General features: G+C 38.2%; 1 protein-coding gene across 4 annotated transcripts in view; it reads left to right on the forward strand.

The window, feature by feature from the left end:
* smarcd3b (SWI/SNF related, matrix associated, actin dependent regulator of chromatin, subfamily d, member 3b) overlaps positions 1 to 14,037 on the forward strand; it is a 41,247-nt gene that overhangs the window by 16,307 nt on the left and 10,903 nt on the right. For 2 of the 4 annotated variants that reach the window (XM_017723274.2, XM_017723275.2), the window contains exons 3-7: positions 175 to 264; positions 7,304 to 7,346; positions 10,448 to 10,570; positions 10,777 to 10,899; positions 13,881 to 13,976. In XM_017723274.2, coding sequence (XP_017578763.1) covers positions 175 to 264; positions 7,304 to 7,346; positions 10,448 to 10,570; positions 10,777 to 10,899; positions 13,881 to 13,976 — 475 coding nt within the window. The remainder of the gene's footprint in view (positions 1 to 174; positions 265 to 7,303; positions 7,347 to 10,447; positions 10,571 to 10,776; positions 10,900 to 13,880; positions 13,977 to 14,037) is intronic. The other 2 variants (XM_017723276.2, XM_017723277.2) reach the window with 1 other exon arrangement.

Genomic DNA, 14,037 nt, shown 5'->3' on the forward strand with positions numbered 1-14,037 from the left:
TGTTTTTAAGTTCTTTTCAGTTTGAGACGTCCTTTCGCCGTCTTTGGTGTCTTAATCATCTCCATCACCCACAAATGTGCTAAAACCCTAAAGATATTCAAAGATATTTTCAGGAACACATTTAAACCTCAGTACTCTCTAATGAAGGACCCTTCAAATCCCATCGACTCGTAGGAAGCCTGTGGGATTTCCTGGAGCCAGTGAGATGCCAGGGAGGCAGATGGACATGAGAGAGGCCCAATCAGATCCCACGCTTGGATCAAAGTAGGAGTTTATCATGCTGCATGACAGATTTTCATGCATTTTTTGACCTTTTGACCCCACCCCCGTCCCTCTGACCCCTGCACACCCCTGAGGTCTGTCTCATACCAAACCAGTCTGAGTATCCCTTAACAGCATTTTGCACCTCACCCTTAAAGACTGCCTTCTGTGTGAAGTGAGAAAGATCAGCTCTCATGAATATTCATAGAAATAATTTTAAGCTCAGCCAAAGAAGATTTTAAAAACAAAATAGTCTAAAAAGACCTAGAACCACAGCCACGTTTGATCATGTATTTTCTGCATCAGTTTTCCTGTCTCACACTGTTTAAGCATGGATGTGCATGACATATGCTGCTGCTGCATGGCATGATGGGAGATGTAGTTTCTGAGAGATTTTGATTTCAGTGTAAGTTCCAAGATGTTGAACTCACCTAATGCAGCACATTCACATCGCAGGACTCGGTGTGTGCCAGTTGCTCTTCATGAGTCACTTTCAATGACTTCAGATCACTTTAAATGACTTTAATAATTCAAAAACCTTCTGGAAGTTGAGTGTTAAGTGCTTCTAAGATGCAGCCAGTGAGGCAGAAGGTCTGCTCTGCTGTTTTGTTTAAGGACATGAGCTGTTTTTGATGGTTCTTGTTTTAGGGATGGTCACCTTGATCCTCTTTGAGTACGTATGCATCTGTGTGGTGTGGATCAGTTACTCTTGGCTTTCTTTTTACTAGAAGTAAGCGATATGGCAATCACGTATGTCATCGCAGTACTTCAAAGCCTTCTCCCAAAACAGGATGGGCACATTATTGAGTTTTTTCTGAATGTTATTAGTTTTTTATTTGAGGGATAAAATAAAAAAGAACCAGTATGCAAAAATACTGTGAAAATGATGAATTCAGTAAATTTGATTCAGTGTAACTGTGGTTAATCCAGTTAATCAGGGTTATTTTTGATCTTTCATTGAAACATGCAGTTGGTCATTGTCCTTTAAAAATGGATGATATCCACAATATGCTAAGAAATTCTTATTGTGGTGTTATTCATCACAGTAACAATAAATATTGTCATATCGCCCATCCCTACTTCATAGTATGACTGAATAATATTGTATATTAAAAAAAAAAAAAAGACCAGATAAATGCAGATAATTATCACTCTTTCAATGGAAAGTGTTCCTATTGGATTGGGGGAATTAATGCAGCAATTCTGATATTCTGATTTAAGGCTGCACAATGTGGACAAAATAACAAATTGCATTTATACTGCAACGTACATTCATACCTTCCAGTATATTATAACCACTCTAGTTGCCGCTTGATGTGACACGGTTAAAGAAACATATGAATTATTTACAGTGGGTTCTAAAAGTCTGAAACCACATTTAAAAATCTGGGAATTGACCATGCTAAAAGATGAATTCCATGATTTTAAACTTCTGTATAATTCAGTGTTTGAGAGTTAAACAAAGTCATTCATAGTGGTTTGATGTGAAGATAGATTTACAGTGGTGGTGATGGGAACCAGGAGTTAATGTCCACAACACAATTATTGGCATTTTATTTATCTTCCAAAATAGCTCAGTCTCAGGCATCAGGGAATATATGAGGGAACTTTTAGAGGCATTAAACTTTTCAGTTGTCTGGTTCCTATCACCACCACTGGGGACAATTCTGACTTTGTAAGCTTCTGTAGAAAGGAGAATTCCACATCCAACCTCTCTGAATGACTTTGTTTCCACATTAGCCGTGTAATTACTGAGAAAATGAAAACAATGTCTTTAAGACCTATATACAAAAAAGTCACATATTTTTAGTCTTACCTCTTTCACTGAATTTTGTGTCCAGACAACTTTCATGTGAATTGATCTGTTCATCAAAGGCTTTTCTTCTGGAGTTCATTTCCGCTTGAACACACACTGTCATCAAAGCAAAAGAGGGACATAAGAAATACTAAGAAATTCTGAAATTTCAGTTCAATCTTCTTCTTTTCGCTCAGATTGCTATGATGATGATATAATGTGTAATGAAAAAGTGTGTTATATTAGAAACAAACCCAAAAACTTCATGGTACATGTAAATTTACAACAGAACCACTGCAGTAATCTACTGTATTCCTTAAATATAGCAGATTTCTATAAAGGATGGTGCATTCTGGGAGAAACAGGTTAAATATGTTGTCAAAGAAGTAAAAATGCCTAATTTTACAGTAATTAGCTTTTATTTGTAAATAAAAAGTGGGAACGTGACCATTACTTTGTGTAGTCTTGAGCAGCCTGTCTTTGAATGTTGTAGTGACGGGGATGGAGCTTCCCAGCATTCAACAGCTATATAGATCTGGCCTGTTAGCGTATATCTTTAAAGGTTGTACTAGATAATGTCATAAAACTAAAGACCCTCAGACATCTGTGGGTTCACATTAGAGCACATATTAGCTGTAGAAATACAGGAGTACAGGAAAAAAACAACTATGTTCAGAAATACAGAAAATTACAGTCATATTATAATACAGTATAATTACTGTAAATAAATACTTTATTTTTTGTAGTGTAGAAATATTTTCACCAGTACTCTCAGACTTTTGAACCCCACTGTGTGTTTGTTGGATATGAGTGCCTTGATTCATCCAGAGAACACCCAGAGAACATCTATGATTGGTCAGGATGCTCATTGCACACAATAAGGACTTTAGGAATTGACAGCTGTTGTTACGGCTGCGGAGACCGTAAATCTGTATGAACATAGTAGCCTTGTTTCTAAGCAACAGCAGGACTAACATGACTGTGGGAGTGTTTGACAGTCTTGCCTGATGACATACCTTCACAGAAATGGAAAAATTGACTGAATTATCCAGTGTCCTTGGAAACTTTGCACTGAACTCTTTGAGGAAGTGGTGTCCTATTCAATACTTCATGAATTTTTCTTGATGAAACCTCATGTTTTAGGGAGCTGGTGTTTGTACTGTAGCAAAACAGCAGGATACAACAACACTTAAGAAGCAAATTCAAGCATGAGCATAGCAGTGTGTTTATTTTTAAGTTACAGTAGCACTCCCTGCCGCCACCTTTGCTTAAAGTCTCTATTACAAAACTCAGTGATTGGTTAGTGGCTCTTTTGCTCAATGCACCCTTCAATATTACTACTGTTGGCATGATAATGATTAAAGGACAATATAACTTGCAGTTAAAATTCTGTTTTTTTGTTCTGTATCTAGAAAGTCGTTGCATTAGTTGTATCAGGTCCAATAATGTCATTTTACAGGATTCAAGTGGCCAGTCAAGACAGGATAAAGTGTCTGTGTACTCCCCCCCCATATTACCCCAGATAGCCTGGATGTTCACGTCAGCATTAAGATTAAAATTAAGCAGGTTGCAGCAAACAGAAAACAACAAAAATTTACTCCCAGTTAGGGTTGCAGCGGTAACCGGTTCCACGGTATACCACGGTATTAAAATGCACGGTTATCATACCGTGGGCATTTGCTCGTTACCGGTAAAACACAACCCAGCTCAGAAACTCACCCGCGCATGCGCAGCTCCGCTCCGTTTCAGTCACACAAGCACACAGCAGTGAGAATGGCAGAGAGTGCCACAGACTTAACAAATCTCCGTCCCCCTAAAAAAAAGGCTAAACTAAAGTCAGCAGTGTGGGACTACTTCGGATACCCGCCAAATGCACGCGAGGATGGAATCCGATTTGTAATCAATGTGGCAGGAAAGTGGCAGCTAAAGGAGGGAATACCTCTAACCTGTTCTCCCATCTCCGAGAACACCACCCCGCTGTGCTCGTTTATAATTTCAGTCCGACCCTAAATGCGTGAAATTTCGACTATAAAACCCATCTTTGTATTCGTGCACAGCCCACGCGTTAAGCGCCGCAAAAGTGCTGAGTCATCCGAACTATGAGCATGCAGGTGCTGGAAGTAACGTTATGCCCGTGGCTATGAAGCGCGTGCTGTGGTGGATGCGCGTGTCCGTGTTCAGGTCCTCACAGACTAATTTGGATTTTTCCGGAGTCGGACTCAACGTGAAAGACGCCATTAGTTTGCATGAGTTTATATTTAAAATCTGACGTGCCTCTATTGTGAGGATCATGTATAAAATAGATAGGCCCCTCTTTCTGCAGTCTCTGGTTATATTAACTTGGCAGTAAAACGGACGTTTACAACAGTAGTTGGTCAGACACGCACACAGGCTCAGATTAGGGTTGCAGCGGTAACCGGTTCCACGGTATACCACGGTATTAAAATGCACGGTTATCATACCGTGAAAATCTCATACCGTTGCAACCCTACTCCCAGTTAACACTAGGTAGGATTTGGCTAGTAAAGTGAGGTTGTTCAACTGAGCGAACACCGCCCAGCAGGACAGAAATCACACTGCTCTGTGAGAAGCACTTTCAGATATTTCATTTTCATTGTCATTCTAATTAGGCCATCAGCAAAAATGACTGTAAATTATAGTTGTCTTGTTTTGAACTTGCCCAGACAATTTAGTGCTCAAAAGCTCTGTGATGACTCAGGAGGCTTAATAGTGATAGCATTAGGCACAAAGTAGACATGAAAAATGGCAGAGATGACAGTTTCTTTGCAGATAAACATGAGCAGTATTATTTTGGCAAATCTGAGCACAATGTGTGACGTTATTGAGGTCTCAGCTAAACCTCAAGAGGAAACACTTGAGATTACTGGGCTTTTTCTCATGAGAAACATCTGAACTGCAGGAGGACCTCAGCAGAAGTCTCCTTTGTCTCTCCATCTGGTCTCGTTGTCTAAGACGGGTCGGCAACCCAAATGTTAAGGAGAGCCATTTTGTCCTTTCAACAAAGATCAAAACACCTTGGGAGCCTCACCTCGAAATTTTATGTCTGTTTTACCATTTTGGCTGTGAGTACTGTATGTCACTCAGTAAGTGCTAATGTACTTGCTTAGGCTAAAAAATATACAAACAGAAATGCATACTTTGCTCTGCTTTAAGCTTTAGCCCAGTTAGAGCTGTTTTTCTCACATCTCTGGCAGGAAACCTTTCTGCAAAAGTAGAATATTTTCTTGTAAAACTCTCTCTACATTTGACTTTTTACAAGGCTAAAGTCATCCTCTCATTTGGCAGCTTCTTGCTTGAATTTTCCTGTTCCACCTTAAATGATGCCTGAGGTGCCAGAATGTAACTGCTGCAACATTTGAGGTGGAACGGGAACAAGTAGCTAGAGAATGAGACACTGACTTTAGCTTTGTGGCTTTTTAGTGTTTGACAGTTTCTCATTGCAGATTAAACGTATCAGGAGTGCTTACCAACTCAAACAAGTCCTTTTGTCTCCAAATTATTGATGTCCGTCTTAAATCTTCCTCTTTGCCTTTTCGTTAGCTACTAGCAAGACGAGGCTGTTGTCTGCATTGCTATGGTGACCAGCAATCTGTGCTCCAACCTTCAGGGTCAAAAGTTGTTGAATTAGCAGTTATAGGCTACATAAACTCCAGCGTTTATGACCATTTATTGTTAAAACTGTGTTAGAATGATCAGCACAGCTTCATTTTACTGCAAAGGAGGATTATTTTAATTCTACATGAAAATCAAATTCTGCTTTGGAGCCACAACAGGCAGTAAAAGAGCTGCAGGTCGCCGACCCCTGACATAAAGAAACTGTGTAGCTACATTTTAGTCTTGACCTCCAGTCGCTGGATTACCAGGCTTTGTTATTACATTGTTATTACAGAAGAATCACCAGGTTTGACAAATTATAGACAGTAATTCATTCTAAAATTGTAACTTAGTAGACTTACAAAAACTACTGACCGCAGATTCATACATGCATTAAAATCACAGATCTTGTCAATCATCACTTAAATTACAGCACCTCTCCAGCTAAAACGAACCCAGCTCCAATATCTTTTCATTTACAGTAATGATTTGTATTGCATTTAAGCATGAAGTTGTCTCTAAGAAATGAGCTAAAGTAGTGAGCTCATTAAAGAGAACTGAGAGAACAGTTCCCCATTGGAGAACTGTTTAGAGTGAGTGATGGTTGAATGGTGATGAAAATGCTGAAATACTTCTCATAATAAAAGAAGTGTAAAGCACAGGCCTAATTGATTATGCCTTCTTACAGCTCCCTAAATTCTAGATATTTGTGATATACAAACTCAAAAGTACGAGATAATGCTTTTGAGTAGCATGATGGCAATTTCTGAAGTGCCCAGCAGGTTCTAGCTATTGAGCTGGTAAGATACATAGTAAAATGTCCTTGTTGTAGGACTAACAAGGTGTTAAGTACATACATAGTCAACCTAAATTTCCATGTAATGTCACAGCTTTAAGCAGTGGAAGTAGATTGTAAACATCTCCAAGAACCAAGTTATACGGCTTAAAATGATGTAACGAAGTACACAAATAAAACCGTGGTATAGATCGTTGCTTTCTTTCACAGCCCAGATCATTTCGTTTATAGGTGAAAACAGCTACATACATTGCAAGGCTCTTTATAATTTGTTTGTATACTGTCTTTTTATGCCACGTAACACTTTAAACAAAATAGTTACGCAATGCACACACTTAGTCAGTTAATATCTAGAACGTGCCAGGCATTTAAGTGTAATTTAGTCAGGCCTCTTTGGAGCTTACCATCCTGTTACCTAGAAGAATTACCTTGTACTATGAAGTTTGTACCTCACACTTACCCATACTGAGAACCAAAGAGACTGTAAAAGAAAGTGTTACCAAGTGTTGAACAGACTCAAGCCCACATATTTCCAGTCTAGATTTCTGTTTAGAGCTGTTTTCCAAATTCCATGGTGTGAAGCGATGGGTGCCACTCTACTACCCGTCTCTGTGCCCATATTGGCAGGCACCATCTGGGCTGGCATCACTTAAACACACACACACACACACACACACACACAGTCGCGCGCCGCCGGCATTCTTGCATCCTGGACCAGCCCCAGAATTTTAGCAGATGTCCCGGGTGCTACACTATCGGTCTCCATAGTAACATCTTTTTTTTTTTCTCGTTCTGTCTTTCTCTCTGTCTCTCCTTTTTCTCCCTCTTTTCTGCAGCACCAAGAGGAGGAAAATGGCTGATAAGATTCTTCCACAAAGGGTGAGTGAGAAAACCTCTGCGATTTGGTTATTTGGATATGTATGCATGCCTGACTGCAAGTGTTTTTATGTGATTTTGATGGTGGCCTTTCAGAGAGCTAATAAGTGATGTGTTCTGGGTGCTGCCCAGAGAGAGAGAAAGGGCTTCGGGAGGCTCCCTGTACATTTAGGTCACGTTTTTCAATCAGCGGTCCAACTTAGTAGGGACGATGTGTTATCGCAGTGACATTTGTATTCAGAGAAGAGCGCCAAGCTTCCACAGGTGTGTAACCGTAACCTAAATAACGGGCTGAAGAAAGTCCCAGAGCTAGCTGCAGGTGCGTACATGGCAGCATTAGAGGCCGATAGTGTTGTAGCATGTTGACTTGGCTTTGTAAACGCACTGAATCTGACGTAGGGATGCTCTGATATGGGAATTAAAGGCCTATGCCAATATCTGAAAATTTTCACATATGTATCTGCCAATGTTGATGCCAGTGCATGTAGCTGAGGACAAGATCCACCTGGATTAACATTATGGAGAAATATGGCATGTATTTCTGTAGGGTTACAAATGCAGTAATATTATTAAAATGCAGCAGAAATACAGTCATCTAGCATCACCTAAACATGCTGCTCTTCCAGACTTTAAAAACACATCATCAAATATCCATCTGAAATATCGGTCAAAGCTAAACATCTGTACAATGTTGATATTTTTTGGCAGTTATCTACCAATACACAATACAACTTTCATATCATTGTGCATCCCTAAATCTGAATGCCATACATGTTTATTTGTCTATCTGGCACCTTTATTTTTAAGAGTTGAAAGAGTTCTTTATGTGCTGCTTTAGAAGAGCCAGAAGAGAATATTTTTTGTGAATAAGATGCATGAGTGCTAAGAACTCTTCTAGGGCTTAATGAACATAATATAAATGTTCTAGGAAGAACCTAGAAAGTACCGTAACATTATGTGAAGGGATTTTATGCCTGATAGGTTCTCCTGAAATGCTTCTTCTGTGGCACTTTATTACTTTGCACTAGATGCAGGCAATATTACAAAAAAATATAATGACACAATACTTCAAGAAACAATACCTGGCATGTCTTAGTATTTGTTTTTGTTTTTTTTTCTGGCAACAACTGAGTACAAGTGTACAATCCTCATTAAATTCAGTTAAACAGGACTAATAATACTCTGTTCTAGATATTAATTAATACCAATGTTCTAGAAGTTGACCATATCTGTGTATTGTAACATATTGTGAAAAATTATATCACAATAACAGTATTATTATTATAGTATATTATTGTCTACATTGCACAGTTAAAAATCAACAACTGCCTTTTACATTGTGCAAAAGTTTCATGATGCGTGGAGGAACAGATATGCTCCAAAATGATTTTGATTAAAATCTTATTCTTCTTTTGCCTGAAGAACTTTTCAGTGGGAAGAACCACATTTGTAAATTAGAAAGTCATGCTAACCTCATCCCCTCACCCAATGAGAGAACAAACATATTTTGATACTATGTATTGCTTAATAAATTCCTATTTTCCTTTTTAAATGGTACTTTTGATGTCTTTTAGTAACAAAATACAGTGTGAAACCTACCTACCTTCTTCACTTGTATACTACTGTTTCATGTGTTTTGGCCCACCACAAACGTAGCACTTTAGTGGTTTGTGTGCCCCTGTTCTAGGATGGGCTGTTACATTTGCTATAGAACCCTTATGTTTTGTGAAAGTTCTTTTAAAAATATTTAAATCTCTTTTTAAAGATTTTCAGAGATATGAAAACCTGAGTGTGTGTGGTTTTTAAAGACAGAATGCTGGGGTCAGGTCTGTGTGTGTTTGTGTCTCAGTCATTTGTGTGAGAGAGTGAGTGGGTGTGTTATCAGAAGTGTGTAGATATGGCAGAAACACAGACGCCGGTCACATTACTCATAGACTGAACACGTCTGCAGCACTCTACGTAGTCCTGATAGAGAGAGATAGAGAGATAGAAAGAGAGGAGAGAGAGAGCTGATGCAGTATCGGAATCTATGGGTTTGTGCCCGGTATAGAGTGAAGCTTCTGGCACTCGCATCCTCCAACCATCTGTGTGTGTGCATGATAATGTGGCACTGGAGGGGTTTCTGTGGATTCTTGGCAGATAGAACACACACACACACACGCGCACACACACAGCACTCCTAAACACTACTGTGGTGAGTGGTGGAGGGGGCAGTGAATCTCAGACAGACAGAGCAAATAGTTGTGCATAGAGATGAATAAGAAAGCTTTCTGAACATACAGTAATGTGAAGAAGTCAAAGATCACTCTTCATTCCATTTTCAGTCCAAACAGCCATTGTGATAACAGATAAACAGCGCTTAAAGCTTTCAGTATGACTGAATTTGTTTGAGATTACTTGGAATATGAGAAGCAGAAAATGCAACTTCTAAGACTAAGAGGTTTGGAAGTGTCAAAACATATCCCTGCAGATTTCTTTAAAAACTGAAAGCAAGTGTCCTTAAAAGAATAGAAGCTGTGATAAAAGCAAAGAGTCGACACACTAAATACTGAAAAAGTGATATTATATTTAGTTATTGAGGCTTGTGTGTGATTTTTCTTAAATATGTTTCCTGTTTTTCCTGACACGGGAAAATTAATCATTTGTACTTCATGTTGGTTGAGACTGGACATAAAAAAAAATCAAACTTTTTGTAAAAACGTTTTACACAGTAGAGTATGTGCACACATACACACACCCCCGGTATAGACCAAATGGGAAGTATTGTTTAATCTCTTTAATATCAGGCGTATTATTCAGCTACTAATATTAATGCTTCCATAACACAGAAAACTGACTATTTGCTCATTTTTTGAATTATAAGTGTTTTAACATTTCAAAAGTACCAATCACTCCACAGTCCACATCCCGGAAGATAAACACAACAGCCCATTCCACACTGCTGTTTGAATGAGGCAGAGTACAGAGCAGCCGAACAGAACAGAGCCCATTCACGTATAATCAGTCTTAAACATATAACAAAATCAGCCTGTTTATTTGTAAGGGACTGATAAATGGTCATATGTAGGTTAGAGGACCTTTTTAATTATCACCTCCTCCCACAGATCCGTGAGCTAGTCCCGGAATCCCAGGCTTATATGGACCTGCTGGCATTCGAGCGCAAACTGGACCAAACCATAATGCGCAAGCGGGTGGACATCCAAGAGGCTCTGAAAAGACCCATGAAGGTCAGTTAGACCATTATCCTGTAGCTGTACACAAGCTGTATTATTTGGCATTCAGATTAAATTTAACGTTTTAAGAGATCTGAGAGACTTTAATGGTTTTTCTGTGAGTGCAGTTTGAAGGACTACCATGGAAAGCATTCAATACAAGTCATGTTTAAAGTTTACATGGGAACTTTGTTTGGTTCAGGGTTGTTTTTCTCTTGCAGCAAAAACGCAAACTACGAATCTATATCTCCAACACCTTCAACCCGGCCAAGGCTGATGCAGAGGACTCTGATGGCAGCATTGCATCATGGGAGCTGCGGGTGGAGGGCAAGTTACTAGATGATGTGAGTCAGCTGATGCAGTATATACACGCTCACTCACTCTCTCACTTCTTAGAAAGTGTGGTACAGACCTATACTGATAACAGTAACTCATAGAGTTCTCATTAAGTACTATTCCTTTGTAGAGGGCAATTTCATAAGGAACTATGAACTATGAACCTTCATAAGTACTATTGCTTCATAGAAGGCTATTGATAATGTACTTTTCCTGCATAGAAGGCTATTCATAAAGTACTATTCCTTCATAGAAGGCTATTGATAATGTACTATTGCTTCATAGAAGGCTATTTATAAAGTACTATTCCTTCATAGAAGGGTATTTATAAAGTACTATTCCTGCATAGAAGGGTATTGATAATGTACTTTTCCTTCATAGAAGGCTATTGATAATGTACTTTTCCTTCATAGAAGGCTATTGATAATGTACTTTTCCTTCATAGAAGGCTATTGATAATGTACTATTCCTTCATAGAAGGGTATTTATAAAGTACTATTCCTTCATAGAAGGCTATTGATAATGTACTATTCCTTCATAGAAGGGTATTTATAAAGTACTATTCCTTCATAGAAGGCTATTTATAAAGTACTATTCCTTCATAGAAGGGTATTGATAATGTACTATTGCTTCATAGAAGGGTATTTATAAAGTACTATTCCTTCATAGAAGGCTATTTATAAAGTACTATTCCTTCATAGAAGGCTATTGATAATGTACTATTGCTTCATAGAAGGGTATTGATAATGTACTCTTCCTTCATAGAAGGCTATTTATAAAGTACTATTCCTTCATAGAAGGGTATTTATAAAGTACTATTGCTTCATAGAAGGGTATTTATAAAGTACTATTCCTTCATAGAAGTGTATTTATAAAGTACTATTCCTTCATAGAAGGGTATTTATAAAGTACTATTCCTTCATAGAAGGCTATTGATAATGTACTATTGCTTCATAGAAGGGTATTGATAATGTACTCTTCCTTCATAGAAGTGTATTTATAAAGTACTATTCCTTCATAGAAGGGTATTTATAAAGTACTATTCCTTCATAGAAGGCTATTTATAAAGTACTATTCCTTCATAGAAGGGTATTGATAATGTACTATTGCTTCATAGAAGGGTATTGATAATGTACTCTTCCTTCATAGAAGGCTATTTATAAAGTACTATTCCTTCATAGAAGGCTATTTATAAAGTACTATTCCTTCATAGAAGGCTATTTATAAAGTACTATTCCTTCATAAAAGGGTATTTATAAAGTACTGTTCCTTCATAGAAGGGTATTTATAAAGTACTATTCCTTCATAGAAGGCTATTGATAATGTACTATTGCTTCATAGAAGGGTATTGATAATGTACTCTTCCTTCATAGAAGGCTATTTATAAAGTACTATTCCTTCATAGAAGGGTATTTATAAAGTACTATTCCTTCATAAAAGGGTATTTATAAAGTACTGTTCCTTCATAGAAGGGTATTTATAAAGTACTATTGCTTCATAGAAGGCTATTTATAAAGTACTATTCCTTCATAGAAGGCTATTGATAATGTACTATTGCTTCATAGAAGGCTATTTATAAAGTACTATTCCTTCATAGAAGGGTATTTATAAAGTACTATTCCTTCATAGAAGGCTATTGATAATGTACTATTCCTTCATAGAAGGCTATTGATAATGTACTATTCCTTCATAGAAGGCTATTGATAATGTACTATTACTTCATAGAAGGCTATTGATAATGTACTATTGCTTCATAGAAGGGTATTGATAATGTATTCTTCCTTCATAGAAGGGTATTTATAAAGTACTATTCCTTCATAGAAGGGTATTTATAAAGTACTATTACTGCATAGAAGGCTATTGATAATGTACTATTCCTTCATAGAAGGCTATTCATAAAGTACTATTCCTTCTGAAGGCTATGTTTCATGCTTATCTAACGTGTTAAAATCAGACTTAAATTTTGTTTGTTCTCCGTTTCACCAAACTTCTGTTTGTCTCTTCTCACACCAACTCTGCAACTGTGTAACTTAAAGAAGCTAATTTTTATATTGAGCTATTCAAAAAAATTGCTGACTGCTGAAGTATCTGCTAATGAGCTACTCATGAAGCTTCTCAGTCTCCCGGTTCTCATGCCAGCATCAACACCAGAACCGGACAAACTGGAAGAGCTGAAAACTGCAGCCCCTGCGCCTTTGTCTGAGTGACCTCATAGCCGCTGAATGGCAGCTATGTGTGTTTTACAGTGGTGAGGTTAAAATTACTTGTGTAGACTCCAAGTTTCCACCACGGCAGCATGCCCCACTTACCAATAAGGTCACTCGCCCGCTCCTGTGCAAACATTAACGTTCTTTGACTCCTTTGACTTTCTTTTCTAGTTTTATGCCCTGTTTCACTCCATGCTTTATATCTGAATAAAGTTGCACTCCAGAAACATCTTGGAGGAGAAAGTTCTCTGACTGTGGAAAAGACATCACAGAGAACAGCCTCCAAAAGCATTCTCTGAAAGTTCAAAAGGACTTTCTCTACTTTCTGCCATAAACAACCATGGTGTTTAGTCTCAGGATACATTTATGGGATGTTTGGCTAGTGATTAGCTCCAGCGGTTGCTTGTTTTGCTTGGATAAGAGTGAGGCTGGGTGAATGGTTTACCAAAGAGGTAGTAGCCAGAAGTCCTTACCAAAGCCTGAACGTCTGGCCAAGTGCAGCTTAAGCATATGCTCCGTAAGCACCCAAGTGGAAACAGTAGTTACTGATGACAGTTTTATACATTAACACCACACTTTGGTTTGAATTGAAATCTTTCAGTACACCAAACTGAAATGAGCCCGCTTTGTATTGCTTGGATCTCTCCTCAGTTTCAAAGAAAATTCAAACTCAAGAGTTTTCTGAAACAGCATTAAAGCAAATGAAAGGTTCCCAGTTGCACATTGAACCTCCATTAAAACCCACTTTAATTTGTTATCTTCTTTTTCCCTGTGATTCTCAGCCAGGAAAAGTGAAAAGGAAGTTTTCCTCATTCTTTAAGAGCCTGGTCATTGAGCTGGACAAAGACTTGTATGGGCCAGACAACCACCTAGTGGAGGTGAGCATTTACTACTACTATGATCCAATCGCTGGGTGCTCTTCATCTCCCTATGAATTTA

This window comes from Pygocentrus nattereri, chromosome 2 (assembly GCF_015220715.1).
Source record: "Pygocentrus nattereri isolate fPygNat1 chromosome 2, fPygNat1.pri, whole genome shotgun sequence".
Taxonomy (NCBI): domain Eukaryota; kingdom Metazoa; phylum Chordata; class Actinopteri; order Characiformes; family Serrasalmidae; genus Pygocentrus; species Pygocentrus nattereri.